Genomic DNA, 25,729 nt, shown 5'->3' on the forward strand with positions numbered 1-25,729 from the left:
CATAACATTTATCTGAGTATTGATTCTTCAAGAGCATAATTTCTTTGGAGATTGTTTATTCATTCAACAGAAAAAAGGAATAACAATTGTTCGAAACGACAATGTTTGAGATTATATTCATGAAAAAATAAAATTTTGAAAGGAATATTAACTTTTCAGTGTTCATTTTTCATTATTCAAAGTGGATTTTCTAACCGAACTTTTTGATGGAGAAAATATGGATTCAAAAATAATCACCCATATAAGGGGAAATCTTAACAATTTAGTTCTTTCAAATTTCAAGTCTGTTAATATTTGAATAAGTAGTGTGTTCTAATCAACTTTGAATAAAAAATGAAGAAAAAAGCATAGTTATCAAATAGGAATAACTCAAAAAATATATCATAATTCGAACGCAAAAATAGTTTGGAGAAACAAAATTATCCAATGTCCACGAATTCTGATACAATAAAAATACACACGAAATGATTATTTCATAATATATTCAATATAAAAAGAAAAATGTTGTGATTCCTTCGGTATTTACGATGATGCAATTCCCATTGCAATTTCCACATTTCTCCTGTTTTTGATCCGGAAAAGGCGGACTTGCTCTTCAATGGCCTCCTTAAACTTCACAGCCAATTCCTCCGAAGCAAATCGAAACGAAAAAATCCGATAGCAGTATTTTTCCTCCTCTGCCACTGGAATGGGCATCGTCATCGTTGATGTGATTGCCGTCGTCATGCACATAGTCATCGTTGCAGTGCTGTCCACATTCTCATTCCACGTCTGATACAAACTCTCATCACGCAGCACATCCCGCTCCTGCCTGTCTCGCGACTCCGCATCCAGCACTTCGTTCACTGGCATCACCACACACAGCCGGATCGCTGCTATTTCGCCCACTTTCAGCGAGATGCTGTCCAACAAAGCAAGCTCCACAAGCCGTTTGAACGTCATCTGCTTCTTCTCGTCCATCAGGTTGATCATTATGCAGTCCTCAAAAAGGATCAGCCTCACGCTCTGCTTGTGCCGCGATACCATCTCCTGCTCCTCCATGTCCTTGCACGACTGGAACCTCTTCCTGTCTCTCAGCTGCTTCTTGCTCTTTTCGTTGTTCGTGATCGCATACTGCGTCGGCAATGTCATCGTTGCCGGCGGTTGGGACGCCGCCAGCTCTTCTGGCGACGATGAAAGCATCACAGTTGTCGAAGTAGAAGCGGGCAGGCTGACGAGCGAAGATGAAGACGAGGAAGAAGACGGGGATGAAGAAGAAGAGGAAGGTTCAGGAATCACACAAGTTGTTGGAGAATATTTGGGTGTCTGACTTTCCAACTGTGACATCGAAGAAGAACGTGAAGCAAGCTGAGGGAAATGACGCGGAATGGTGACTGACTGAACTTTTCTGTTGAGCTCCTGCCTTGTCTCATCTTCTCCTGACACGCCAGCCGCTGACATTGTGCGAGTCAACGAAGAGCCTGAAGCAGTCTGCGTCCTTCGCAGACTGCCAGAAGACCGTGACGATGCGCTGAGGCGGTGCTGCAAGGACCGCTCGGCGAGCTTCGCAGCAGCCTCTGAGCGCAGAATAGAGGCACTGTTACCAACACCAACGACAACCTTCATTCCCAAAGCTTTCTTCTGCGCTATGTCCAAGTCGAGTGCATCGCACGTGTCCTTCAGATCTGCCAGCAACTCCGCTTTTGTGTCCTTCACAAACGTCCGCGGGTTCTCCAGCAGTGCACAGCGCTGGCTTTCCGTGCAGCGCACCTGCTTCAGGAGATGGATGAGGAACTTGCGCGCGAACGTCAGTTTCACATACTGATTGATCTCGTCGATGGTCTTCTTGAGCGACTGCACCGCCTGCTCCATCATCTTCCGCTGGGGCGTGCCTGGCTCGATCTTGGAGCAGATGGCACGCAGCATTGCCACATACATCGGCAGCCGTGGCACAGGAGCCTCCATCAGCTCTTCAAACGTGTTGCCTTCGCTGTTAGGGTTCTGCTCTGCCTCGTCAAGCGCAGCCGCAAATGGTGGGCAGTGCTCAGTCAGATGCTGGATCTTCTGCCTCCGCTTGTTCCCATTCTTCACAAAGAGCGCATAGCACTTCATCGACCCCACAGCTGTCATAAATACTTCGCCCAGATTGTCTCCGTCGCGCACTTCAACACAGTCCTTAATCTCTGCCAGCAGGTTCTCGTGTGCAGTGATGATGTGCGGAACCCCTTCGAACATCATCTCCAAATCGTCCTCCTCGTGCATCTCCTCCAGAAACGGTACAATCTTCTTCTTCCGCTTCTCCAGCGTCTTCCGAAACACGCTGTCCAGAATGTGCAAGTTGTGGCAGTAGCTCTCTTCTTCCTGGAGAAGCATAGTCAGGTACTTCATCTTCTGCTCCTCTCTCGCCTGCTTCTTGCTCATGTACAGCATCAGATCCTCTTGCGTGCTGAAGTCGTCGCTGCTGTCTGCATTCCACTGCCCTCTCCTTCTCCTCTGCAGCTCGCCCACATTCACACCCCGCTGCGCCAGCTCCTGCAGCACTCGTCTGTCCTCGTTCTCTCTATCAGCGCTCATCTGCTGCACGATTTCTTCTCTCTTCTGCTTCATCTGGTTGCCCTGTGTGTTGATGTACTGGTTGATGTTGCTGCACTCCTCTGCTGTCTCAAAGTAGAACACCAGCCGCAGCGTCGTGAACTTCTCTACATCTGAATTCGGAACACGGAAGTATGATGCAACTTCCTTCGCATCGCCCGGGCAGTCTGTGTGGTAGTTCGAGGGCACTTTCAGATACACCCTCAGCTCTTCTCCAGCATCGCTGCGGAATGGCGTCATCACCTGGCTCGGTGCAGAAGAAGAGGAAGACGCAGATTCGGTGTCGGAATCAGCCAGCCGAGATGTCATCAGTGAGTTGAGGAGGAAGTGCAGCGGGAAGAGATGGCCGAATGTTTGATAGATTGTGTTCTTCTTCTTCTTCTTCTTCAGATCCACAAAGGAGAAGCAGATAGAGTCTGTGAAGACGTACAAGTGCACGTCAAACAGCTGGTCCTTCTGGAGGATCTTTGCAGGGCTGTCAGCAACGCACCCTCTGCCTGGGATGAGCAAGTGCGATATATCTGGAATCTTATCCATCTTCTCCACTGCCTCCTTCAGCTTCTCTCCGAAACTTGCGATGTTCATCGACTGGTTGATCGACTGGATAATCTCCTCCATTTTGTGCAGGGCTGCCTCCAGCGACGGCTGCTCGGGGTCTCCCTCGGGTGTGTATGCCAGCAGGTTTGCCAGCAGCATCTTGTATCTCGGCAGTCTCTGCACCGGATAGACGAGATGCGACGCCAGCTTCAGATTGGCACACTCTGGTTTTCTCGCTGCTTCTGCGTCGAACTCGGCGAAGCGGCGGCTTTTGCTGACGAGCTCGCTCACGCGTGTCTGGGCGCGGTGGTTGTTGTTGTAGTAAGGCGTGTAGCAGAGGAGAGAGGGCCCTTGTGTCAGGAAGACATCGCCAATGCCGTCGCCGTTGCGCTCTTTGCACTGCTGCAGCTCAGACAGAAGCATCGTGTTCACCACAAGCAGCTGCTCCACATTGGAGAAGATCACTTTGATGTCGCTCGGCTGCAGCTTGAACTCCTCCCGGCGCTTCTCCATTGGACGCTTGTAGACCTGAAAAAATGGAAAAGAAAGATAGAAAAGTAGAGAAAATGAATTATAAAAAAAAATTTTTTTTGAATTGAAGCATTTGACAAATGTTCAAGAATTAAATAATGTTATTCGCAAAGAAAATTACGAATAAAAAACATTACAATCAATTTTAAAATATATGTTAATAAATCAGAATTCTAAAAGTAAATCAATAAATATAAAATTGAACTCATAAATTTTCAAGTGTAACATTTGAATTCACTATAAATCACAAGACATACATAGACAAGGTTGTTCAGCTGCTGCACGTATCTCTCTTCTGTCTGTATTGTCTCATTCACCACATTCATCCTCTGCTTCTTCAGACGCTCCAACGCCTCATTCGCTTGGATTTCTTCGGGTGTTTGTGCAACTGCTTCTGTTTCTGTAGATGGAGACTGAGAAGAAGAAGAAGAAGAAGAAGAAGAAGAGCTGGCTGGCTGATAAGGTGGTGCAGACAAATCAGAAGCACTTGAATTAGTTGCCTGTCTCGATGGTTCTGTTGACAATACTGAAGCAGAAGTAGAAGCAGAAGCAGAAGCTGATGCTGATGTTGATGTTGATGGCTGAGCCTGTTCCGATGCCAAAGGAGCAGTCAAATCAGCCGGCAGCACAATCGTCGCGGTGATTCCGTCGTCCTTCATAATCTCTCTTTCCCAGTTTCGTTCTTCTTGTTCTCTCCGCTGCTGCCTCTCTTCTGATGCCCGGTGCATCTCCTGCTGCAGCTGCGCTGGTGTCGGCGCCGTACCGGCTGGCCCTTCCTTTCCCTGATGTCCAAACACTCCAGAGGGCACAGGCTGTCGAGACGGAGCTTGTGGGGAGGATGAAGGAGGGTGGGAAGGTTGTACTGTCTGCTTTGAGAGAGAAAATGAAGGTGACTGACTGGATCGAGAAGGATGCGCTTCATCTCTACTTGGTCCAGTTGCAAGACGAGAAGAAGGAGAAACGTTGTGAGCAGAAGATAAAGCTTCAGATGTTTTAGGATTGTATGAAGGAATAGTTGTGCGTCTGCGTTCATTCTCTCTTTCATTTGTAACTGATGGTCCATCTTCATTGCTGCTTGAATCGGAATCTGATTCTGTTTCAGAATCTTCCAAATCAATCACAATGCTCTCTTCATTTTTATTTTTTTGTGGAGGTACTTTTCCCTTTTCAGATCTGCCAGAAGTTCTCTGTTGATTCCCACCTTGCCTTGCCCTTGATTCATCTTCAGATTCTGATGTTGATTCACTGGAAGTTGTGCTGCTACTTTCGCTTTCTGACTCTTCTTCTTCACTGTCATCATCTTTTGTTCCTCTTTTTGTTTTTTGTGGTTGTTTATTTTTCACAAGAGCAGTAACATTATTTGAAGATGAAGTTGTTGTGGCAGATATTGCTGTACTTTCATTTCTTGAAGCACCAAATGCATTTGGATGTACATCATTAATTGGGGTAATTGGTTCTTCGTCTTCCTCATCACTTAGAAGATCCAAGTCAATAACAATCTCTTCAGGCTCAGTTGAATCAAGAGGGGTAATTGGTTCACTATCATCATTCTCTTCTTCAGATATATCAGGAGGAGGTGGCGGCGGTGGAGGCAAGTCGTCATCAAAATTGCTTTCGTTTGATGGAAAAGCTTAATGATATAATGAATTCAAAAATAATAATAGTTTAATAGCAAAAACAAAAGCTTTATAAAAAGGCCAATGATTAAATTACAACTTTCACTATTAGCGCTCATAATTTACAATTGTACTTATTCCAGACGCGCAGTTTTATTGAGGGATTTTCCAAGAACAACAAAAATAAAAATTGATCTAAAAAATAATAATAATTCTGAAAGGATTAATGAGCTGTCCTTTGTTGACAGATCGTGCAAAAAGGAGAATAATGCACGATATATCTGAAATACAACGAGAGAAGCCAGCTTGTATTGAACTAGTTCCGAATGATTCTGCTATTAACAAGTATTGCTATTTTTTGATTGTTTTGTGAATGTTAATTATTAAAAAGATTGGACGTTTGGATAACTGGGCCTCCAGATTCTATATATGAAGGCGAAAGATTTTTGCTTCGTTTTGTTTTTGACTCTAACTATCCAATTGATAATCCAATGGTTACATTTGTTCCACCATATGTACCAAAACATAAGGTTTCAATTGTTTTAAATTTATTTTAACGTTTTACATATATTTTTATAGCATTGTTATTCAAATGGTCACATATGTTTATCAATTCTATATGCACAACATTGGTCTCCAGCAATGAGTTTGAATGTTTTTTTACTGCTCGAACTTTTTCAAATAGCGAAATAAAAAAAATCTTTTTTATTTTTGCATTTAAAGCTGTTGAAAGTGTATGCATGAGCATAATAAGTATGCTGAGTTCCGCCAAAGTTAAGGTATTTTTAATTAGAAGTTTTTACATTGAAAAGATAACAAATTATTATCACAATCTTATAAAATTCATCAAAACAGAGCACTCCTCCAGGGGACGCAATGCATTCAATGCAAGCTCATTCTGATCCTCGTAAGACAAGATGGATATTTGAAGATAGCAAATGTTGATAGACAAGGTCACAAAGAATAAAATATATTCATCGTTTAATGATTCTGAAAGCGAATTATCAATTTTGCAGCATGTTCACGCTGAAGTTATGCAAAGGCAAGTTTTATCCTCACTTCAATTGTTAAGTTTTAATTTTTTGGATTCTATATTTCATTTTTAATAGCCATCATTTATTTGGAAAATGATGGTTTAGATCTATTTTTTATCTCTTTGCAAATATTATTTTCTGCATTTTATTATTCATTACAATATTTATATTAACAAAAAACTTGCAGAATGAATTGTAAAGAAGAGCAAAAAATGGAGCTGGAAGCTTTAAAATCTGTTTATATGGAAGAGTATACCGGTTTGTAATATTTGTAATTATTTTAAATGAGTAGATTGCAATTTATTTATTTATTTTAATTACTGATTTTAATTTTCTGGAAATTTTGGTTTTTGAATTAATAATTAAGAAAAACCTTCGGGTAAATGGAGATTTTCATTACTTGTGTTAGAAGATGGTGAGGAAGGCAAAAGTATGTGAAATTGCTTTGACTATCATTCATTAAACGCTTTTCTAATAAATTCTAAATTGACATAAAGAAATTAGTTGCGTTCTATTTGTTTCTTATCCTTCAAATTATCCTGAAAGTGAACCACCTGTTTTTGATGTGTGTAAAAATTAAAATCAATTTATTTTTTTAAATAAAGTTTTTTAAAGATTCGTTCGTTTCAAGGTGTTTATGAAAATAAAAAAGATTTAATTATGAATGAACTAAAGCAATTGGTTTGAATTTTCATTTGATAAAAAGGTTTAACACTTTCCAGTGTGAAGAAAATTTAGGAGAGCAAGTGATTTTTATGCTTATTGACCGCCTAAAGGAACTTCTTGTAGATAATCAAATAAGATTCACTTCTCTGACCAAATCAAGTGAAGGAAAGGAAAGCTCAAAAGATAGTGAAGATGAATCAGATGATGAAAGAGAGCTTGATGAAGAAGAATTAGAAGCAGAAGAGAAGAGAAGAGAAGAAGAGTTGAATGCACAAATGGAAAAAGAAATGGAAGAACTTGAAATTAAAAGAAAAAAAGGAACACCCTTTTCTGTTGAAGAGTTTAAGGTTTGCACAAGCATTTAATGAACTCATCGAATTATCAGGATTTTTAATCATTGTTTTAATTGTTTCAATTTTCATTACTTAGAAATGGAAAGAAGTGTTTGAAGCAGAAAGAATTTCCAAATTTGGTTCATCTACAGCGTCTGCTTCTTCAGTTACAAAACATCTCGCTCAACAATCTTCTTCCACTCCTTCCTCTTCTTCAGCAACACCTCAAATAAATAGAATGACTGGTAGGCAATTATTTGAGAGTGGTGTATTAAATGCAACAGACGAACCAGATATCGAATGAATTATATGAGGGTAAGTAGAATTAGGAAAATATTTTTTTGATAATTATCTTTTTTGTAATTTTCAAGCATAATATAAGTTATAGATTAAAATAGGTTTATAAATCAATAAAATAGAATTAATTACTTTTATGTCAAATGGTCATACATCTCATTCTTTTTTCTAAACTTTTTTTGCAAATTTTATGATAAGAAAAACTATCGATTGAAAGATTCTTTAGTTTTTCATAATATCAGAAAGAACAAAACTAAAAACATCAATCACAGTTTTTTGAATCCAAAACATTTTAAAAAATCCAAATATCTCAATGAAAAAAACAGAAAATTAATTGTAAATCATTTTTCATCTATAAATACAATACGAACAAAAAATAACTATCACTTTTCAAATTCAATTCCGATTGAACATCATCAACTTACAAAACATTTAAGAAAATAACACATAAAAAAATTTGCAAAAAAAAATTTTCAACAACTCCACTCAAAAAAAAAGAAACAAAAAATTTTTTGATAATCACAAAAGCATATTGCACAAAATGAGAAAATTCCTAATCAAACGATGGTTGAAATTTTATGTTTTGGTGTTTTAGCGTGGATAATGCATCGTGTTTCTGAATGAGGTAATTTATCAATTTCCTCTTTTCCTTTCAAAGCTTTAGCCAAGCGAGGACCTCCCAGCCGCTTGAATACGATGTTTATTGACCCAACGTCATTCGTCTCGTTAAAAAGTGTGTCTAATTGCTTGATAAAATCCTTTAATCTCAAAAACATTTTTGAAATGTGGTTCACAAAAAATTTTTTATCAAAAATATCAAAGTGCTTTGAATTAACTCAACCTTCAATAAATAATTTTTCATCCAATAGAAATTGATGATTGTCCAGAATTTGGGAGGATAAGCACATTATTCTCATTTTTCGCTTATTTAAAAATTTTTAAATAAAAATTTTGAAAAACAAAAAGTGCATTAGCCGGGACTTGAACCCGGGTCGCTAGCTTGGAAGGCTAGCATGCTGCCCCTATACCACTAATGCTTCTTGAAATATAGGTTCTCTTCTTTTATACACTTTATTAATTATAATATCCAAATAGAAAAATATTGAATAATATTTAATTTCTTAAGTTTATTTTTAAGACTTATCATATAATTCCTCATTAAATTATGTGTGGAACATTATTTTCAAATTTGTTAAAATTTCATGAGTATTTATTATTTCAATTTTCTTTCGTACTTTATAATTCATTTCATGTCAAAAATAATGCAATGATGACATCATCAATTAGTGGAACAAATAAATGTACTGATCGTTTGATTAGAGAAAAATTGAAACATGTTATTTTTAAAGATATTTTTTTCAAAAATCTCATACGATAAGGAATTTATTTTGAAAATTAAAAAATTTTTGTGAACGTGGATTATTTCCTTGTTCTTTTGTCATTTGAATTTTCATTAATAAACAAATTGGTTATTCTTTTTGAAAAGTTCCAAATATTTAATATGTGTGATTAATTAAACAAAACATAATTACATAATTTTTTAAAAATAAATCCATGACATTTTTTTTATTATCTGAATTATAATATAAAACTAATTTAATGTGAGATTATTGGAATCGTGGAGAAATTTGATGGATTTATTTCTAAAAATGATCAGTAAATGATCAGTTTTTTTAATTCCACATATTAAACATTTGCGACTTTTCGAAAAGAATTACCCAAATGTGGCAAAATATCACACATCAGGCTTTTTCGTTGAAAAATTATGCACCATGGATAAACTTTTTGTGAACAAAAAATGTTTATAAAACGAGTTCAATTTTTGAAATACGTGCGAGGTCACATGACATCTTGTTCCAATGTCAATGATGTTTGTTAACGAATATGAAAACACAATTTATTTTGAAGTCTGAAAATAAATAATAAAGCAATGAGCGAATCAAAAAATTTTTCTCCAATGTGAAAAATGTTTGAAAGTCCGTAATTCCTCTCTAATGCTCAATTCATTGAATTGATTAATGAAATTTTCAAATACATACAGTCAAAACCTGAAATAATAACTTCTGTTTTTGCTCTTCTTTTAATGATTGCATCCGATTGAAATTGTGATAAATATAACTCAATACAGAAAATGAAAAATTATTTTTATAATTAATTTTTGGTGCATAATAAGATTTTTAAAAAATTCGTAATAAGAAAGCGTTCATCACATTGGAGAAAAATTTTTTGATTCGCTCATTGCTTTATTATTTATTTTCAGACTTCAAAATAAATTGTGTTTTCATATTCGTTAACAAACATCATTGACATTGGAACAAGATGTCATGTGACCTCGCACGTATTTCAAAAATTGAACTCGTTTTATAAACATTTTTTGTTCACAAAAAGTTTATCCATGGTGCATAATTTTTCAACGAAAAAGCCTGATGTGTGATATTTTGCCACATTTGGGTAATTCTTTTCGAAAAGTCGCAAATGTTTAATATGTGGAATTAAAAAAACTGATCATTTACTGATCATTTTTAGAAATAAATCCATCAAATTTCTCCACGATTCCAATAATCTCACATTAAATTAGTTTTATATTATAATTCAGATAATAAAAAAAATGTCATGGATTTATTTTTAAAAAATTATGTAATTATGTTTTGTTTAATTAATCACACATATTAAATATTTGGAACTTTTCAAAAAGAATAACCAATTTGTTTATTAATGAAAATTCAAATGACAAAAGAACAAGGAAATAATCCACGTTCACAAAAATTTTTTAGGCAAAGGGCTACTTTAAGGGTACCCAAATATCTTTATAAATAACGCTTCATTGAGATTCCAGTCTTTTTCATTCGTTTTATGGACAAATTCGTATTCATGATGATATAAAAAAAGTGTTTTTAAAATCACATAAATTTTAGAAAAAATGAATTAATAATGCAATAGTGATCCATTATTTTTCATGATCGAACCAGATAAATGCAAAAAGGAATCTATTTCATCAATGTTTCGAATATTTTTAGACTTTCATTCAACCTGGAAATGGTTCTACGAGAAAGTGATGAATAATCAAAATGCAACTTGTCCAAAATGCGCTCGAAAAATGATCTTATGTAAAAAATCAACATATGTCAAATTTTTCAAATGCAAAAAGTGCTCAATCAAACGTTCAGCATTCAAGAACACAGTTTTTTTCGGATCTCATCTGAAATTGAACCAAATTCTTCTTATTATTTTGATGTTGTGGATTGGTTTATCAGTTACTCAAATCAGACTGATCACAGATGTTACGAAATCTTCAATAGGATATTGGGGGAGTGTAATAAGAACAGTTGCAACAGAACTAATCAACAAACAAAATATTTCACTGGGTGGTGAAGGAGTTATTGTTCAAATTGATGAGGCAATATGGAGAAGGAGGAAGTACAAAAGAGGGAGGAGGAAGAAACAAATATGGATTTTTGGAGCTATTGAAAAAAGAAGCGATAAAGATGAAGCAAAAAAACTAATTCAAATTGTTCCAAATAGAAGCAAAAGAACATTGATTCCAATTATTGAAAAATATATTAAAAAAGGAACAGAAATACATAGTGATGAGTGGAAGGCATACAATTGCCTTGAAGAAATCGGTTACATTCACAAAACTGTTTGTCACAAGCGTAATTATGTCGATCCAGATTCCAAAGCTTGTACAAACAAAATTGAAGGTTTTTGGAGCCATTTGAGGTCGTTTTTTCCTTCTCATGGGGTCAAAATTAAATTTTTACCTGATTATTTATCTCTTTTTTTGATTAAAAAAAGAAAGAATTATAATTTTGAACAGTTCATATTGGATATATCTCGATCTGATGAAATATTGAAAAAAAAAAGCAGAGATGAAATGAAATTGAAAATTATGCATGATGATGATGATACTGATGAAACAGATGAAACGGAAATGGAAATCGGAGAAAATATGTTGATTAATGAAAAGAAAAAGGAGAAAAAAAGAAAATATGAAGAAAGCGAAGATGATGTCCCAGATATAGATGATATTTTGCCGAATATTAATGTTGACGATGATTCGACTTCGTCTTCTTCAGAAACATCTCAATATGAAGTTGGAGATGGTGGATCGGCTTCAGAATGGAAAGAAGATTAAACAGAGAAATTTCCGAAATTGACCTTTTTAGATCACTTTTCTATTTTATGGTTCATTTCGTATTCAAAAATACATTCAAAACAATAACATGATCATTTACATTTTTGTAAACTTTATTTCAGGTGTTTTGATAATATCAAAGTTAAATATTTCAAAACTAAATATATGATAAAATAAATAGGTACCCCTAAAGTAGCATCTTGCCATTTTTTAATTTTCAAAATAAATTCCTTATCGTATGAGATTTTTGAAAAAAATATCTTTAAAAATAACATGTTTCAATTTTTCTCTAATCAAACGATCAGTACATTTATTTGTTCCACTAATTGATGATGTCATCATTGCATTATTTTTGACATGAAATGAATTATAAAGTACGAAAGAAAATTGAAATAATAAATACTCATGAAATTTTAACAAATTTGAAAATAATGTTCCACACATAATTTAATGAGGAATTATATGATAAGTCTTAAAAATAAACTTAAGAAATTAAATATTATTCAATATTTTTCTATTTGGATATTATAATTAATAAAGTGTATAAAAGAAGAGAACCTATATTTCAAGAAGCATTAGTGGTATAGGGGCAGCATGCTAGCCTTCCAAGCTAGCGACCCGGGTTCAAGTCCCGGCTAATGCACTTTTTGTTTTTCAAAATTTTTATTTAAAAATTTTTAAATAAGCGAAAAATGAGAATAATGTGCTTATCCTCCCAAATTCTGGACAATCATCAATTTCTATTGGATGAAAAATTATTTATTGAAGGTTGAGTTAATTCAAAGCACTTTGATATTTTTGATAAAAAATTTTTTGTGAACCACATTTCAAAAATGTTTTTGAGATTAAAGGATTTTATCAAGCAATTAGACACACTTTTTAACGAGACGAATGACGTTGGGTCAATAAACATCGTATTCAAGCGGCTGGGAGGTCCTCGCTTGGCTAAAGCTTTGAAAGGAAAAGAGGAAATTGATAAATTACCTCATTCAGAAACACGATGCATTATCCACGCTAAAACACCAAAACATAAAATTTCAACCATCGTTTGATTAGGAATTTTCTCATTTTTGATTTTAACCTTTTATTATATTTGTATTACAAAAGATACCATTAAGCGAAGTTATTAATTTCCAGACTCAGTGGTCAACTCTTTTAAAAGAAAAGACGTCTTTGATGCAAAAGATGCAAAAGCAATCAGCTTCAAAGAAAAAAAAATCAGGAAAATCAAATTAACACACTTTTTATTCAAAATTTGATTACTGATTGAGGTTTTTTTATTTTTGTGAAAAAACAATTTAAATATTTACCATTTCAGATTTTAGTGTTTATGATAAATATTTCGAAAAATTTGTAGAATGAGATGTATATCGAGTCGTTGGAGAGGTTTAGAATTGTTTTGAAAATGAGGATGCAAAAACCAATTTATCAATTAAAAACGTAGAAACAAAGGAAGAGGATAAACTAACATGGAATATATTTATGAAATTGTTAAGTTGAAGACAACAAAAAGGATTATTTATGAAGAAAAATTTATTGTCCAGAATGTGAGAACTTGAAAGTTGTTGTTATTTCAAATGTGAATCTACCATTTCAATATAACACAAATGCAAAATATACTAATTGATTGTGTGATATTATTGCTAATCTTTCAAAAATATAAGAATTCTAAAAATAAAAACTGCAACTATAAAACTACATCAATAATTAATCAGGCAATGAATGATTTGCCCTTTAAAAAAGATTGCACTTGGGCAATAACAATGCTGCAAATGCTAAAAGATAAAGTATTAAAACAAGATTGCTACCTTTGCCCTTCAATCCAAAATTCAACTGAATGACATGAATGAAAGGTAGAAACTTTTGACAGACATACACATCAAATAATCCACCATTTTTCCGTAATGACATTCCTTTCAATCTTGAAAGTAACACACTGAAAATTGTAATAATTATAATTATTAATCCAATAACAAAAAAAAAAAAAAAAAAAAAAAAAAAAAAAAAAAAAAAAAAACAACTGAAAAACGAGCAGACGCCATAAGAGAAGGTGCAAAAGAGTTGCATAACCTGCTTTTTGCTGTCAAATAAATAAAATAATAATAAATTTGTAATTATGTACGGAATAAGCTCTCAAGTGTTTGAATTAATAGGGTGGGACTGTGAAGATGAACGTGATGATGAAAGAAGAGAAAACGAGGAATTTTTGAGGATTTAAAGCAATTAAACTTGAAGAAATTGGAGCAAAAACAAGAAAGAGAAGGAGAAGTTAATGAATTGGGCACAGAAATCGTAGAAAATAAGAAGCAGAAGAAGAATACGAGGAGTGTCTGAATAGAAGACAGAACCAGATGATGAAGAATAAACCGAGCTTTCGCCATATGCAAACATAACAGTCATTGAGGCATCAAAGAATAAGTGACAAGAAAGAAAGTGGTGAAGATGGTGACAAATCCCGAGATGAACTGAAAATAACGATAATAATAATAACAATAATAAAATGGAGATATGAAATGAGAAAGAGGAAAAGAAGTAAGAGAAAGAAGATGATGAGGAGGAAGATGATGAGGAGGAAGATGATGAGGAAGATGACACTTTGGAGAATAAACGATGAAAAAAATTAAAGATTCAAAAGAAAAAAAATTATTAATAATAATAATAATAACTGGTAGATTCGATGTTTCCTAAACAGAAGGTTCAATTTGCTCAGCACTTCCAACCGTAACACTTATATTATCTTCTCTTTCTCTTTCTCTTTCTCTTTCTCTTTCTCTTTCTCTTTCTCTTTCTCTTTCTCTTTCTCTTTCTCTTTCTCTTTCTTCTTCTTCTTCCATGTGCATTTGATCTTGCAGATGGATTGACCTCTTCTTCTTCTTATGAATCATTCAATGCATCATTTTGAGAGCCATTCTGAATAATGACGGTACTTTGAATGATTCCACCTGATTCTCCAGAACTCTCTTGTGAAGGCTGCGCTCTTTCCAACAATTCATTTGAAGACAATGAAGATGACAATGTCACTGAATGAGAACTGTCTCCATCTGAATGCACTTCCACAGAACGAGAAGTATCCAACATCCCAATCACATCATCATTTGCAGCTCCAACTGAAACATGAGATTGATTCTGATTCGCAGAAAAAGCAGAAGATGAATTAGAAGCACGATGACTTGCCTGAATATCAGATGATGTTGATGTTTGATGTTGTAATGGTGATGAAGGCATCATTTCTATTTCCATCAGTTCTCGTGAGACTGCTCTGATGATTGATTCTGTTGTGGATATCGATCGCCGATTGCGCATTCTCCTCTCTCTACGACTCAAAGAAGAAGAAGAAGAAGTTGAGGAAGTTGAGGAAGAGGAGGAAGAGGAAGAAGAAGAAGAAGAAATAGAAGTCGAAGTTGAAGATGAGGAAGAAGAAGTCGAAGCAGAAGAAGATGAAGCAGAAGACGAATCAGATGAACTTCCCGTGTTTCTATTAAGTGCTGATCCAACCTCTCCTGTTGATTGTGTTTGCACTGGGAGCATTGGAGGGAGAGGACGAATTGGACGAAGCGGAGAAAAGAAAGGTGGCTGAGGCCGAGCAGAGCCAATCATCGGAGCAGGTGCTCCGTTTGGGATGAACATCACTGGACGCACCACAGACAATCCTAATGGAGTGACATTCTGAGCATTAAACACACTCCCACTTGGAGAAGAAGAAGAAGAAGAAGAAGAAGCAGTAGAAGCAGGAGGATTAGCAGAAAAAGTAGCAGACATCTGAATGGGATGAGGATTGGGCTGAACAGCTGGGTGCAATTGGCTGCGGGTGAATGGGTTTGGCTGAGGAGAAGCAAGTAGCTGTGGAGTTGGGATCAGAGGCATCACAGGAATTGATGCAATTGAAGGAGCTGAAGGAGCTGAAGGAGCTGATGATACTGATGATGTTGATGATGACATTTCTGGTATTGATTGCATTGCTGGTATCATTCCTCCGGCTCTCATTCCACTTGCAAATGGTGCAGCAGCTGATGATGGAGTGCCAAGTGGATAAGTTGGCAGATAGAAATATCCAGCTGGTCTCATCGGAAACGGAGGATGTGATGCTCCTGTGCTGTTTTGCATTCCAATTGTGAAGTTGCCAAAAAGTGGGGTATGCTCATCATTTGCATCACCCCTTCCACTTCTTCTTTCATTTTCACTTTCATTTTCATTCACATTGCTTCTGTCTCTGCTCAGATTGCTTGACAAATTGTTGTGTGATGTTGAATCTGCCTCGTCCGTCCCAGTTGTATTGTTCTCTCTTTGATTTTGTTGTTGCTGTTGTTCTTGATTTTGGATTGCGTTTGAGTTTGAGATTGGCTGTGAATGAGAAGAAGCCCGTTGAGACTCAACCTGTTCTGCACTCTCAGGAACAGTCACTCGCCTCTCTTCTCCTTCTTCTTCATCCAGTACTGCCTCACCAGATCCACTTTGCCCTCTTTCCTCTTCCTCTTCCTCTTCTTCCTCCTCCTCAAACAGCGCAATTCGACGCACGCTGAACGAAGTATCATCATCTGGTGAATTCTTTCGAACATGACGGAAAGGCAAAGACCGCTCGCTCTTTGCAAACTCAATTTCTTCTTCCATTTCATTCGCCAATCTTTCACTCAACTCAGCCACGGTGATGTAATCAGTATTTCTGAGACTTTTCTGACTCTTTCCACTTCTGCGGCTTCTGGCTAAAGAGGCAATTCTTTCTGAAGGTGCTCTTCTTTGAACATGCGACGTGTGCCTGGCAGTTCCTTCAGATGATGTTGCAACTGAAAGCAAACTCTTTTTTTCATTGCTATTCACAGCATCTTCCATTGCGACTGAAGCTTCTTCTCTTTCAGTCTCATCTCTATCACTTCGTCCTTTCCCTCTCCCTCTTCTTTTTCCTTTTTCTTTAACTTCTTGTTGACTCCCAGCTTTTAATGATGATGACGACGACGAAGAAGAAGATACAGTAGCTCCTCTTTTTCTTCTTCTGTCCTTTTCTCTTTTCAGATCTCTTTTATCATTTTTCACATCACCAATTTCATCAAAATCTTCTTTCTTTTCCTCTTCGCTTTCCATTTCTGCATCATCCAACACATCGTCCAATACATTCCCCAGCACATCTTCCAACACCACATTTTCTTCCCCTTCTTCAGCAGCAACTTCTTCCTCTTTTCTTTTGTAATGTGTATTCTGCTTGAAGCACCTTTCCCCAAACGACAATTTTCTGCTTCCTCCTTTCTTACTCCTTCCTTTCTTGCCTTTCTTTCCCTTCCTTCCTTTCCTTCCTTTCTTCTTCTTCTTCTTCTTTTCACTTGAATCGCTAACAATATCAGGGCGTTCTGTTTCAAAAGCAATGGCATCAGATATCTCTTCATCGTATTCATTTATCTTCTCCGCATAGTCTTTCATTCGGCGACTCCTCAACATCTGCCCAGTTGCTGTCACAATCACATCTTTTGCTCCAAACTCCATCGAATCCATGTCATTTGCTATTGACGAAACAATATCATTCATCGTGTCATCATCAGCATTCTTCGAACTTCCGCTTCTTTGCTTCCTTCCTTTCTTTTTCTTTTGTGGATTATTGCTTTGCTCTTCTGTTTGCGCAACTGCTTCAGCTCCCTCATTTCCTCCCTCTTCCACATTTTCAATAAAAATTTCTTTTTCTTTTTCTTTCTCTTCTCCATCAGTTGATTGCAATGCATTAGAAATTTCTGACAAAACAACATCTTCTTCCCCTGTGGCCGAAATCATCCTTTCCACATTTCTTCTTTCACACAAGCCTTCACTCAAAATACCTCCCAAATCGTTGCCCTTTCCGCTCTCTTCACATCTTTCGTTAGCTTCATTGCTGCTCAACACATTGTGCCCTTTAATTGAATCAGTCTTCAATTTCGATTTTGCCTTTGTCTTAGCTTTTGCTTTTGATTTTGTTTTAGCTTTGGTTTTAATTTTATATTTTGCAACTGGACTTGCTAATAATCCTTCTGAAGAAGAAGAAGAAGAAGAAGAAGAAGAAGAAGAAGAAGAAGAAGAAGAAGAAGAAGAAGAAGAAGATGTTGATAACAAACTTATTCTATGATGTTTATCTCTTCCAATTGAAACACCATCTTCACTCATATCTGCAGTACTGTCTTCATTGCTGTGTATGGATGGGTCATTCATCTCTTCTGCTGTGTGTGGCCCAGCCAATTCAGAGAGAGAAGAAATTGGCTGAATCGAAGAAAGCAGCGAAGTCGCAAAGGAAACAAACGGATAAGACGAATCTGAAGATGATTTGATTTCTGAAGACGGCTGCAGATGAGAGAAAGACGAGCTTTCATTGGCATTCCCTTCTCCTTTCACACTCGACAAGTTGGATGAGAGATGGCTGTGAAGAGACAGATCAGAAGAAGATGAAGGAGAATGCGAAGATAAAGATGAAGAAGAAGACGCAGGATGTGTTTGAAGATGACTCTCGGAAGAAGATGCAAAAGACGCAGAAGGAACAGGAGGCAATGAAGATATAACAGATGTTCTGTCATTCTGCTCAGAAATGAATGAGTCTCCGCTGCTTCTTTGCAACTGCAGTTGTTCTGTCGTATTCTGCAAGTGCCTGATCATCGAGGGAGAAATCATCCTGTTCAGATTTCTGCTGCCTCTTTTACCTCTCTGAATGGAAGGTCTGAAATCTGTGCTTGCAAACACAGGAGACTCTGGCTGCTCAACTTCAGCGCTTTGGCTGTCGCTGCGGATGGAGTGAGACTCAGAGGAAATATTTGCTTCATTGTGCTTATTGAGAGATGGCTGGTTGTCTTTGGATTGACTCATAAGTTCTTCTGAAGTTTGATCATTTGGTGTGTTGTTCTGCTTTTCTTCGTCTTTATCGTCGTCGTCTTCTTCTTTCTCTTCTTTTTCCTTTTCCTTTTCCTTCTTCTTCTCTTTCTCTTTATCATCTTTGTCATCATCACCACTGTTATTATTATTATTTCCATCATTGTTATCCTCCTTGTTATCTTCATTATCATTGCCATTGTTATCATCATTGCTGTTATTGTAACTATCACCTGATCCATTGTTGCTTCTGCTGCTGCCATCGCCTTCTCCTTCTCTCCTTCTCTCTCCCTCTCCTTCTCTTTCTCCCTCTCTTTCTCCCTCACCCTCACCTTCTCTTCCCTCTTCTCCGCCTTCATCATTCTGCTGCTTCCCCTCACGCGCATCCTGCGAATGCGTGCCGTCTTCTCCGTCTTCTTCTTCTCTTTTTCTTTCCCCTTCTCTTTCCTCTTCTCTTCCTTCACCATGTGAATATGACTGTAATTGCAATTGCCCCTTTTCTGCTTGTTCTATCTGTGTTGCATGCACAGCAACAATTGGATAGTTCCTCTTGATAGGAATGCATCCCTCTTCAGATTCATATGCAATGGCATTTTTCATCCAAGGCGTCATTTTCATTGCAGCTCGCCTTTCGTTCCGCAAACTTTGTTCGTTGTCTCTTCTCTCTTCCAGCATTTTTTGACTGTCAGGAGTAATTTCCTCAGAAAGAACAGAATTGCTTGGCTGCTCTGTTTGCTCTACCTGCTCTGCTAATTCATCCAATGAATGTGTGCTGTTATGAGACTGAGATATTCTGGGCTCGGATGTTGAAATTCTTAAAGCAATCGAAGGAGGCTGCTGACACACTGAAATCATTTTCCTTGGGAAATCTCGTGTGTAATTTTTTTGATGCGATTCACTTCTTCCATTAAACTTCATGAAATCATCATCAAATCCCAAAGAAGAATCAGAAAGGATGTTATTGCGTTCTAAAAAAGAGGGTAATCTGAAAGAAAAGGGACTCGATCCTGAATCTTGCAAAAACAATAAGTCAGACTCTGAAAGATGCTGCTGATAAACCCAACAATGAGAAGAAGAAATTAAAGAAGAAGTCGTTGTAACATTTGATTGCGTTTGCTGCCGACCGCAAAAAAAGTTACCTTCAAAAGAAAATTGTTGTTCTATCTCTTTTTCAAACGATGGTAATGCGCCAACTAATGTAATTGAAGGCAAAACAAAAGCAAACTCAAATAAAAAGAAGGAAGTATCACAATATTTTTAAATTTCGATCAATAACTTATTTTAACAAAAGAAGATACTGATAACTCGTTTGTCGGATTATTTTTTGAAAGTGTAGCAGATGTATTCATTAAATGCTCTGAATTGGCATTGAATGATAAATCCAAAATATTCAATAATAAGAAAATGAAATTTTATAAAAACGAATGAATAGTACCACCTTTTAAAAAAGCTAATACATTTATGACCTCAAGAATTTTTTCTACGAATACCTTTTGTAAGTGTCAATTTCATAAATTCGAATTATTTGAGTTATTATTAAAAATTTACAATAATGAAAAAGCAATTCACGTAAAAAATGCAAAAAAGAAGGATTGAAAAATGTATAATTTCAAATAATAATACAGACCTTCAAATGCGAAAGCCCGAGTATTCGAAATATAAATAACAATAATTCTTAAAATTAAACTTTTAAAAACAGTTAGCATAGTCATACCTTCAGAAAATAGGAGAATGCAACCAAATTACTTTTATAATGAGAAAAATCATTCCAATAAATATCATAATTCATGATATTCATCTTTTGAAAAAAAAATGTTGAAACCCACAATTCAAATCAATAATTTTTATTTAATTAGCTTGATCATAAGATACATAATTCTCAATAAACAAAAATAATTTGTGATGCAGCAATTTACATTTTCATAAAGCTCATTATGAGCCGAGTACGTCATAGAGACAAATTCGATAAAAAAAAATAGAAAAAGAAAAAATTTTCAGTTTTTTATATTTTAAAAAAAAGAATTTTCTTGATGAGAAGATTTGAATTGTTTTAAACAACACCAATCTTATTAGCAACATCAAGGGCTTCATATTGAGGAAGCAATCTGATGTAAGCTTTCTTTTCTCCCTTCGGTCTAAAATTGATAATTGATAAAATAAATAAATCATACAAATTAATTTTATAAAACAAACGTAATAAGAGTATTAATCTTGCGAATCTTTACGTTGTACAGCTTTTCAAAAGCTCTCTTAATCTTTGGTTTTGATGCACTCATTGAAACGATGAAAACAAGAGTGTTCAACTTTTCAACCTTTTGCATGGCTGACTCTGTTGTAACCGGATAACGGATGAGATCGTAGAAGTCATGTCCTTTGATTGGAGCAGCAGATTTACGGGGGAATTTTGGCTTTCTACGAAGATATAAAGTTTTTGGACGTCTGAAATGAACTGACCGACGTATTTTGTGTTGCTTTGCTAAGCACGTTTATTTTTAAATCGAATATTTGCACATTTATATGTAAGAATCATTTAACAATTATGAAAACGTCAAAAATAGTTAAAAGGAAATTTTCATAAGTTAATAAAAATAAAAATTTCAAATTATCATTAATAATGTATAGATGAATAATGCATTTTGATTAGCCGGAAGATAAAATTAGAACAACAAACCTCTAACAGTTCTCATCTGAATTAATATTGATGAATATTCCGTTGCTGAATTCAGATCAGCTTCTTCAAAAAAATGAAAAAGGGAATATTTTATACCAATTCAATTTGATAATTTGAATAGATCCAAAAACGGATAGTTATCTAAAATGAGTTAGTGCTGAATTAGAATAAAATAGTTTTTATTTTCATTGATGATAAACATGCTTTTAAAAAACAAAAATTTGAAAAAAAAATAAGTTATAATGAGACAGAAATTTAGAATTTTATATATTTTCACAATCTCTAGCTTGTAAATAATATCATCATTCTTTCCTTTTAATTTATAAGTCAAAATCTTCGGAGGCTTCCGTTATTTCGATTTGATGCAACTGAAATGTGGAAAGATTGAGCATTTGAAGACTGTTTTAGCTATCCTTTTGAAAATTCAGTCTGTGAATAAGAAGGTTGAACTTGTAGTTTTGGAATACTGCAAAATTCATGCATTACACAAATGAAAGAACCGTGTAACAAGCGTTTTCATTCTGCAGTATGAAAGACTTGTTGCATATGGTAAATGTTGAAAAACACGAGCTGCATCAAAACCGAAAAAGCAAAATGATTGCAAATCACTTCAAATTTCATAACAAAAATTTTCTTGAATCATGTTTTTTGCGATATGAATTGTTACATTGCAAAGCAGTTTAATATGTGAGCGTCATTTATTTGTCATCAATATAAAAATTTGAATCAACGAAACAAATGGAGGAACTTGAATGGAAGAAAATATTTTTCAACAAAAACAATTTTGTTCGTACTTTTTTATTCTTCGTTGAGGTTAGAAAACATAGCAAAACAAAACATAAATCGAAAAAATAAAAAATAAATAAAAAATGATAAAAAATATAAATATATTAAATTAAAAAAATAAAATTAAAAAAAAAAAATCATAATCGAAGAATTTCTTTTCAATGCTTTTATTCATTGCAAATACCACATATTACACTTCATGATGAAAAAATTACACTTTTGACAAATAAATTCATATAAGTCAAAGGTGATATTTACCAGATTGTTTCTTGTTTTCTTCATTTTTTTCAGAAAGTTTTTTGTTTCGAATTTCTGCAACCAAACATTGACATTTTTCATTGTAAGATAAATAAAGAAAATTTCGTTAATTCTTTTTTCATGTTTGAATATGATTTGTTCAAATTTGAATATTTCAATTTGAAAAAAGTCTTTAAAAAGTCATCTACAAAAAATCATCTAACACTCACTTGAAAACATTCAGATCTCAAAAATCCCATCGCCATAAACCTTCGACTTACCATCACATATATCTCAAAACTTATTGAAGTCTATTTTAATATTAATCTGAATATAAGCAAACGTGATGAAAAAACTATCATTCTTGTAAAACATTTATTTTTGAACTTATTTCTTGTTTTCAGTTCTCATCCCTCTCCGAACATGCCTTTCATCTCATTCACTTCCATTTCCCCTTCTTTTTCGCATTCTTTGCTCTTATCGTTTTCTTCCAACTCTTCGCTGCTTTCCTCAAGAATGATTGCATCTGTCATCGTCACAACAAATGTCCCAGAAGGAAACAGCCCAACCAGCTCTTTCTTCACTTCAGTGAGTGTCGGTCTTTTCGATGCCTCTGCTGACAGACACGCATTCACCACATTCTTCAATCCACTCTCTTCAATCCCCCTCTCATCCGGCTTCTCTCCATCAGCAATCTTCTGCCCTGCCACTTCCCCTTCGTATTCTCCAAACGGGATCTCGAGTGTCACACACTCCCACAGCATCATCCCAATCGAGAATGCCACCGACTTCTCTGTTGCTCCCATCTTCCGGTTCATCACCAGCTCTGGCGCCTTCCACCTCAAACACTCCTTCCACTTGTCTTCATCATCCTCAAACGCTGATGAGGGCAGAGAATCTCTTTCATCATCATCATCATCCTCCTCACTTGCAGATGTCACAATGGTGGTTGATGAGATTGAGGATGAATCCGAATCATCAGATGACGAGGAGCAGTCGGAGTGGAGCGCAATGCAGATCACCATGTGCTCCGAGAACAGCACAATGTGCGGACTCAGCTCTCGCAAAGAGGGAAGTTCGTCTTCCTCATCTTCAAGCGAGTGCAAAGCTCCATTCGCCACCCAGAACAGCATCTGCACTCCTGTCATCTCCCTCTCCTTCAGAGTGCCAATCGCCAGATCTTTCTTCTCATTCCTCCCATGAAGCAACATGAACAACGAATCTCTCAGATCCACAATCAACTTTTCATAAGGCGATGAACATGCCATTGCATCCACCAGATTCGACATCGATGAAGTTGTGGGAAACAAATCCTCCCCTCGAACAAATGCGGTTTCTGTATCTGCTGATGAGATGGATGGTGATGAAGTTCGCTTTCGTGTTTCTTCTTCCTTCTCCAAATCCCATTCTCCATTTTTATCAGAATCTTTTCCAAAAATGTATTCAGTTGATCCACTTTCAGCCAAAAGATGCTCTGATGACTCCGAATGACCCAAGTTTTTCTCATACACCCTCTTCTTAATTCTCTCATCGTTCTTCTTCTCTGCCTCCCTCTCTGCTCTTCTCCACTGTTCCTCAGGTGACATCTCCATCGTCACCATCTCAAATGCCTTCGGATCTTTTCTGATGTTGTCATTCACAATTTCTCTCAGATCTTCTGCTTCATTCTTAACCTTCCTCCATCGAACAGCCAAAACAACAATTATTGTCAGCAAAATTATAAATATGAAGCATGCAATCACAATAACAATCCACCACGACTTCTTCTCATTTCCTCCTTCAACAATCCTTTCATCATCTTTTGGAGGAGTAATGCTTGCATTTTTCAGAATGAATGAATTTGTTGAAGAAGGAGATTCTGCATTCCCAAACAAAACAGAAACACTCACCTCGATTTCATCTCCACAACTGCTGATGAGATCTCTTGCCACACTTCCTTCTGCTTCTCTTTCTGATAAATGCTCACTTGAATCAAAATCATATTTTACAATCTCTTTCTCTTCTCCCTTCCTCTTCACAACTGAGAATGACAGATTGCATGGAACAAGAAGCATTCCTTTGAATGTCAGCTTCATTCTATCTGTCTCTTCTTTTGCTTCCACACTCTCCAACACAGGAATGAAAAGTGATGAATCTCTCTCAGAAACAATTCCTTCAAAAGAGCACCCATCATTCAACATTCAAAGTGATGCGTTTCTCTCCAATCCATCTCCTCCTTTCAAACTCACCGCTTTCGATGTTCCTGAATCTTAGCAGATAAAATTTCTTCTCAATGATGAAGATCCTTCAATGGACGGATTGTTATCGACAAATTCAACTTTCACAATATTTTCATTTCCTCCACAAATAGAAAGACCTCCATCAGAGCAGTTCACAAAACTCGTATCCTTTATCTCCCCTGAGCTCTCTTTCACCTCAACAAGTGACACATTCCATTTGCAAGCATCAACTTCCTCATTCAAATTTTTTTCATTTGTTTTCCCATCAAGCAAGTATTGCTTCATCTAAATATTTTTGCGCATCAAAAGATCCATCATCTTCACTTTCTTTCTTTTTGATGAACACCCACCAAACGAACAGTTCGAAAACTCTACATTTCCTTCGATCATTTCACATCAACCATCCCTGCACTCTCATTAACACATGTGACGTTTTCAAATGAAGATGATAATATGGAAAACGAAAGCTCACTTTCTTCTCTGTTATTTGAACCTTGTCCTCTTCCACAAATATTCATAAACCATCCATTTTTTATCTTCACATTTCCTGATTCCACTTTTTTCATCTTCACATTCCCACCTCCATTTATTTTTAAACAGTCCTTGCTTGCCTTAATATTATTGAGTTTCAGCACACTCACTTCAGTGTTTTCATCTATTAGAATTACAGCCTCACTCAAAAATAAAAGCCACGAGACGCTCACATTCCCCATTGAGCATCTCCCTCATTCCACAAATATCAGACAGAATGACACTAGCACCATTTCCTCCCCAGCTGAGCACGCTCCTTCAAGCGAACACACGCTGATCAATATCTTTCCTGAACTTATCTTCATGAATGAAGAATGCGTTGTTGGAAATGGAGTTAGTGTGGATTCCACTTCTTCAAATGCAAATTGTATTTATCGCACATACACCTGCCCAGCCGTCTCCACAATCATTTCTTTGCTGCAATTCATCCTCTCTATCACAACCACTCGACTCTGTTCTTCATGCATCCCGCTCACTGTGAGTGTGCTTAATCTAACTTCCTCATCAATCACAGATTCCTCATCGACAAACATCTGATCGAAGAAATCGTTTGGAAGATGCTTCAGCCCAAACCCAATTGTTGTCCATGGAAGTGAAGGCTTCACATACTGCTGCTCATTGTTTCCTCTTTTTCGTTCTTTGTTCTAGAGCCTGATTGTGCATGATTTGAATTTTTCAAAAACTTTTCAAAAACAGGACAATAAGAAGAAATAAGTTTGATATCCGCTGAAATCAAAAATGAGATAAAAAAAT

General features: G+C 36.0%; 7 protein-coding genes across 7 annotated transcripts; 3 read left to right on the forward strand and 4 right to left on the reverse strand.

The window, feature by feature from the left end:
* Positions 1 to 269: 269 nt before the first annotated feature.
* On the reverse strand, positions 270 to 5,452 carry MONOS_11189 (putative RhoGEF domain containing protein). Its single transcript, XM_067863696.1, has 3 exons — positions 5,356 to 5,452; positions 3,897 to 5,269; positions 270 to 3,636 (listed from the first exon to the last, which is right to left on the reverse strand). Exons 1-3 carry the CDS (start codon positions 5,372 to 5,374, stop codon positions 523 to 525), a joined length of 4,506 nt encoding a protein of 1,501 aa, XP_067735128.1. The 5' UTR covers positions 5,375 to 5,452; the 3' UTR covers positions 270 to 522.
* Positions 5,453 to 5,523: 71 nt separating this feature from the next.
* MONOS_11188 (putative ubiquitin conjugating enzyme) lies at positions 5,524 to 7,591 on the forward strand (the record flags this gene model as incomplete). Its single annotated transcript, XM_067863695.1, has 12 exons — positions 5,524 to 5,600; positions 5,647 to 5,785; positions 5,835 to 5,901; positions 5,979 to 6,034; positions 6,111 to 6,195; positions 6,253 to 6,301; positions 6,477 to 6,547; positions 6,657 to 6,719; positions 6,787 to 6,854; positions 6,905 to 6,970; positions 7,066 to 7,302; positions 7,385 to 7,591. 12 exons carry the CDS (start codon positions 5,524 to 5,526, stop codon positions 7,589 to 7,591), a joined length of 1,185 nt encoding a protein of 394 aa, XP_067735129.1.
* Positions 7,592 to 11,473: 3,882 nt separating this feature from the next.
* MONOS_11187 (uncharacterized protein) lies at positions 11,474 to 11,719 on the forward strand (the record flags this gene model as incomplete). The annotated part of the gene is made up of 1 exon (XM_067863694.1): positions 11,474 to 11,719. The coding sequence occupies one exon, from the start codon at positions 11,474 to 11,476 to the stop codon at positions 11,717 to 11,719; it is 246 nt and encodes an 81-aa protein (XP_067735130.1).
* Positions 11,720 to 12,544: 825 nt separating this feature from the next.
* MONOS_16951 (uncharacterized protein) lies at positions 12,545 to 13,354 on the forward strand. The gene is made up of 3 exons (XM_067869828.1): positions 12,545 to 12,765; positions 12,827 to 12,990; positions 13,038 to 13,354. Exons 1-2 carry the CDS (start codon positions 12,553 to 12,555, stop codon positions 12,953 to 12,955), a joined length of 342 nt encoding a protein of 113 aa, XP_067735131.1. The 5' UTR covers positions 12,545 to 12,552; the 3' UTR covers positions 12,956 to 12,990; positions 13,038 to 13,354.
* A 1,239-nt stretch (positions 13,355 to 14,593) lies between these two features.
* Positions 14,594 to 20,044, reverse strand: MONOS_11211 (uncharacterized protein; the record flags this gene model as incomplete). The annotated part of the gene is made up of 3 exons (XM_067863722.1): positions 14,594 to 19,517; positions 19,569 to 19,725; positions 20,023 to 20,044. The coding sequence occupies 3 exons, from the start codon at positions 20,042 to 20,044 to the stop codon at positions 14,594 to 14,596; spliced, it is 5,103 nt and encodes a 1,700-aa protein (XP_067735132.1).
* Positions 20,045 to 20,354: 310 nt separating this feature from the next.
* Positions 20,355 to 21,239, reverse strand: MONOS_11210 (putative ribosomal protein L23a). The gene is made up of 3 exons (XM_067863721.1): positions 21,204 to 21,239; positions 20,726 to 21,008; positions 20,355 to 20,667 (listed from the first exon to the last, which is right to left on the reverse strand). Exons 1-3 carry the CDS (start codon positions 21,217 to 21,219, stop codon positions 20,583 to 20,585), a joined length of 384 nt encoding a protein of 127 aa, XP_067735133.1. The 5' UTR covers positions 21,220 to 21,239; the 3' UTR covers positions 20,355 to 20,582.
* Positions 21,240 to 22,633: 1,394 nt separating this feature from the next.
* Positions 22,634 to 24,406, reverse strand: MONOS_11209 (uncharacterized protein; the record flags this gene model as incomplete). The annotated part of the gene is made up of 1 exon (XM_067863719.1): positions 22,634 to 24,406. The coding sequence occupies one exon, from the start codon at positions 24,404 to 24,406 to the stop codon at positions 22,634 to 22,636; it is 1,773 nt and encodes a 590-aa protein (XP_067735134.1).
* Between the last annotated feature and the right edge of the window lie 1,323 nt (positions 24,407 to 25,729).

The sequence above is a fragment of the Monocercomonoides exilis genome (genome assembly GCF_001643675.1).
Source record: "Monocercomonoides exilis strain PA203 chromosome Unknown scaffold3-2548433, whole genome shotgun sequence".
Lineage (NCBI taxonomy): Eukaryota > Preaxostyla > Oxymonadida > Polymastigidae > Monocercomonoides > Monocercomonoides exilis.

Bases quoted from the DNA above. Each gene is read 5' to 3' on its own strand.
- MONOS_11189 (XM_067863696.1), bottom strand. The intron at 3,637-3,896 runs GTATGTCTTGTG...CCATTTTTTCAG, and splicing joins AGCTGAACAACCTTGTCTAT to GTCTACAAGCGTCCAATGGA.
- MONOS_16951 (XM_067869828.1), top strand. From the start codon at position 12,553: ATGTTTTTGAGATTAAAGGATTTTATCAAGCAATTAGACACACTTTTT. The intron at 12,766-12,826 runs GTTTGATTAGGA...GTATTACAAAAG, and splicing joins AACATAAAATTTCAACCATC to ATACCATTAAGCGAAGTTAT.
- MONOS_11210 (XM_067863721.1), bottom strand. The intron at 20,668-20,725 runs GTTTGTTTTATA...TATCAATTTTAG, and splicing joins AAGATTAATACTCTTATTAC to ACCGAAGGGAGAAAAGAAAG.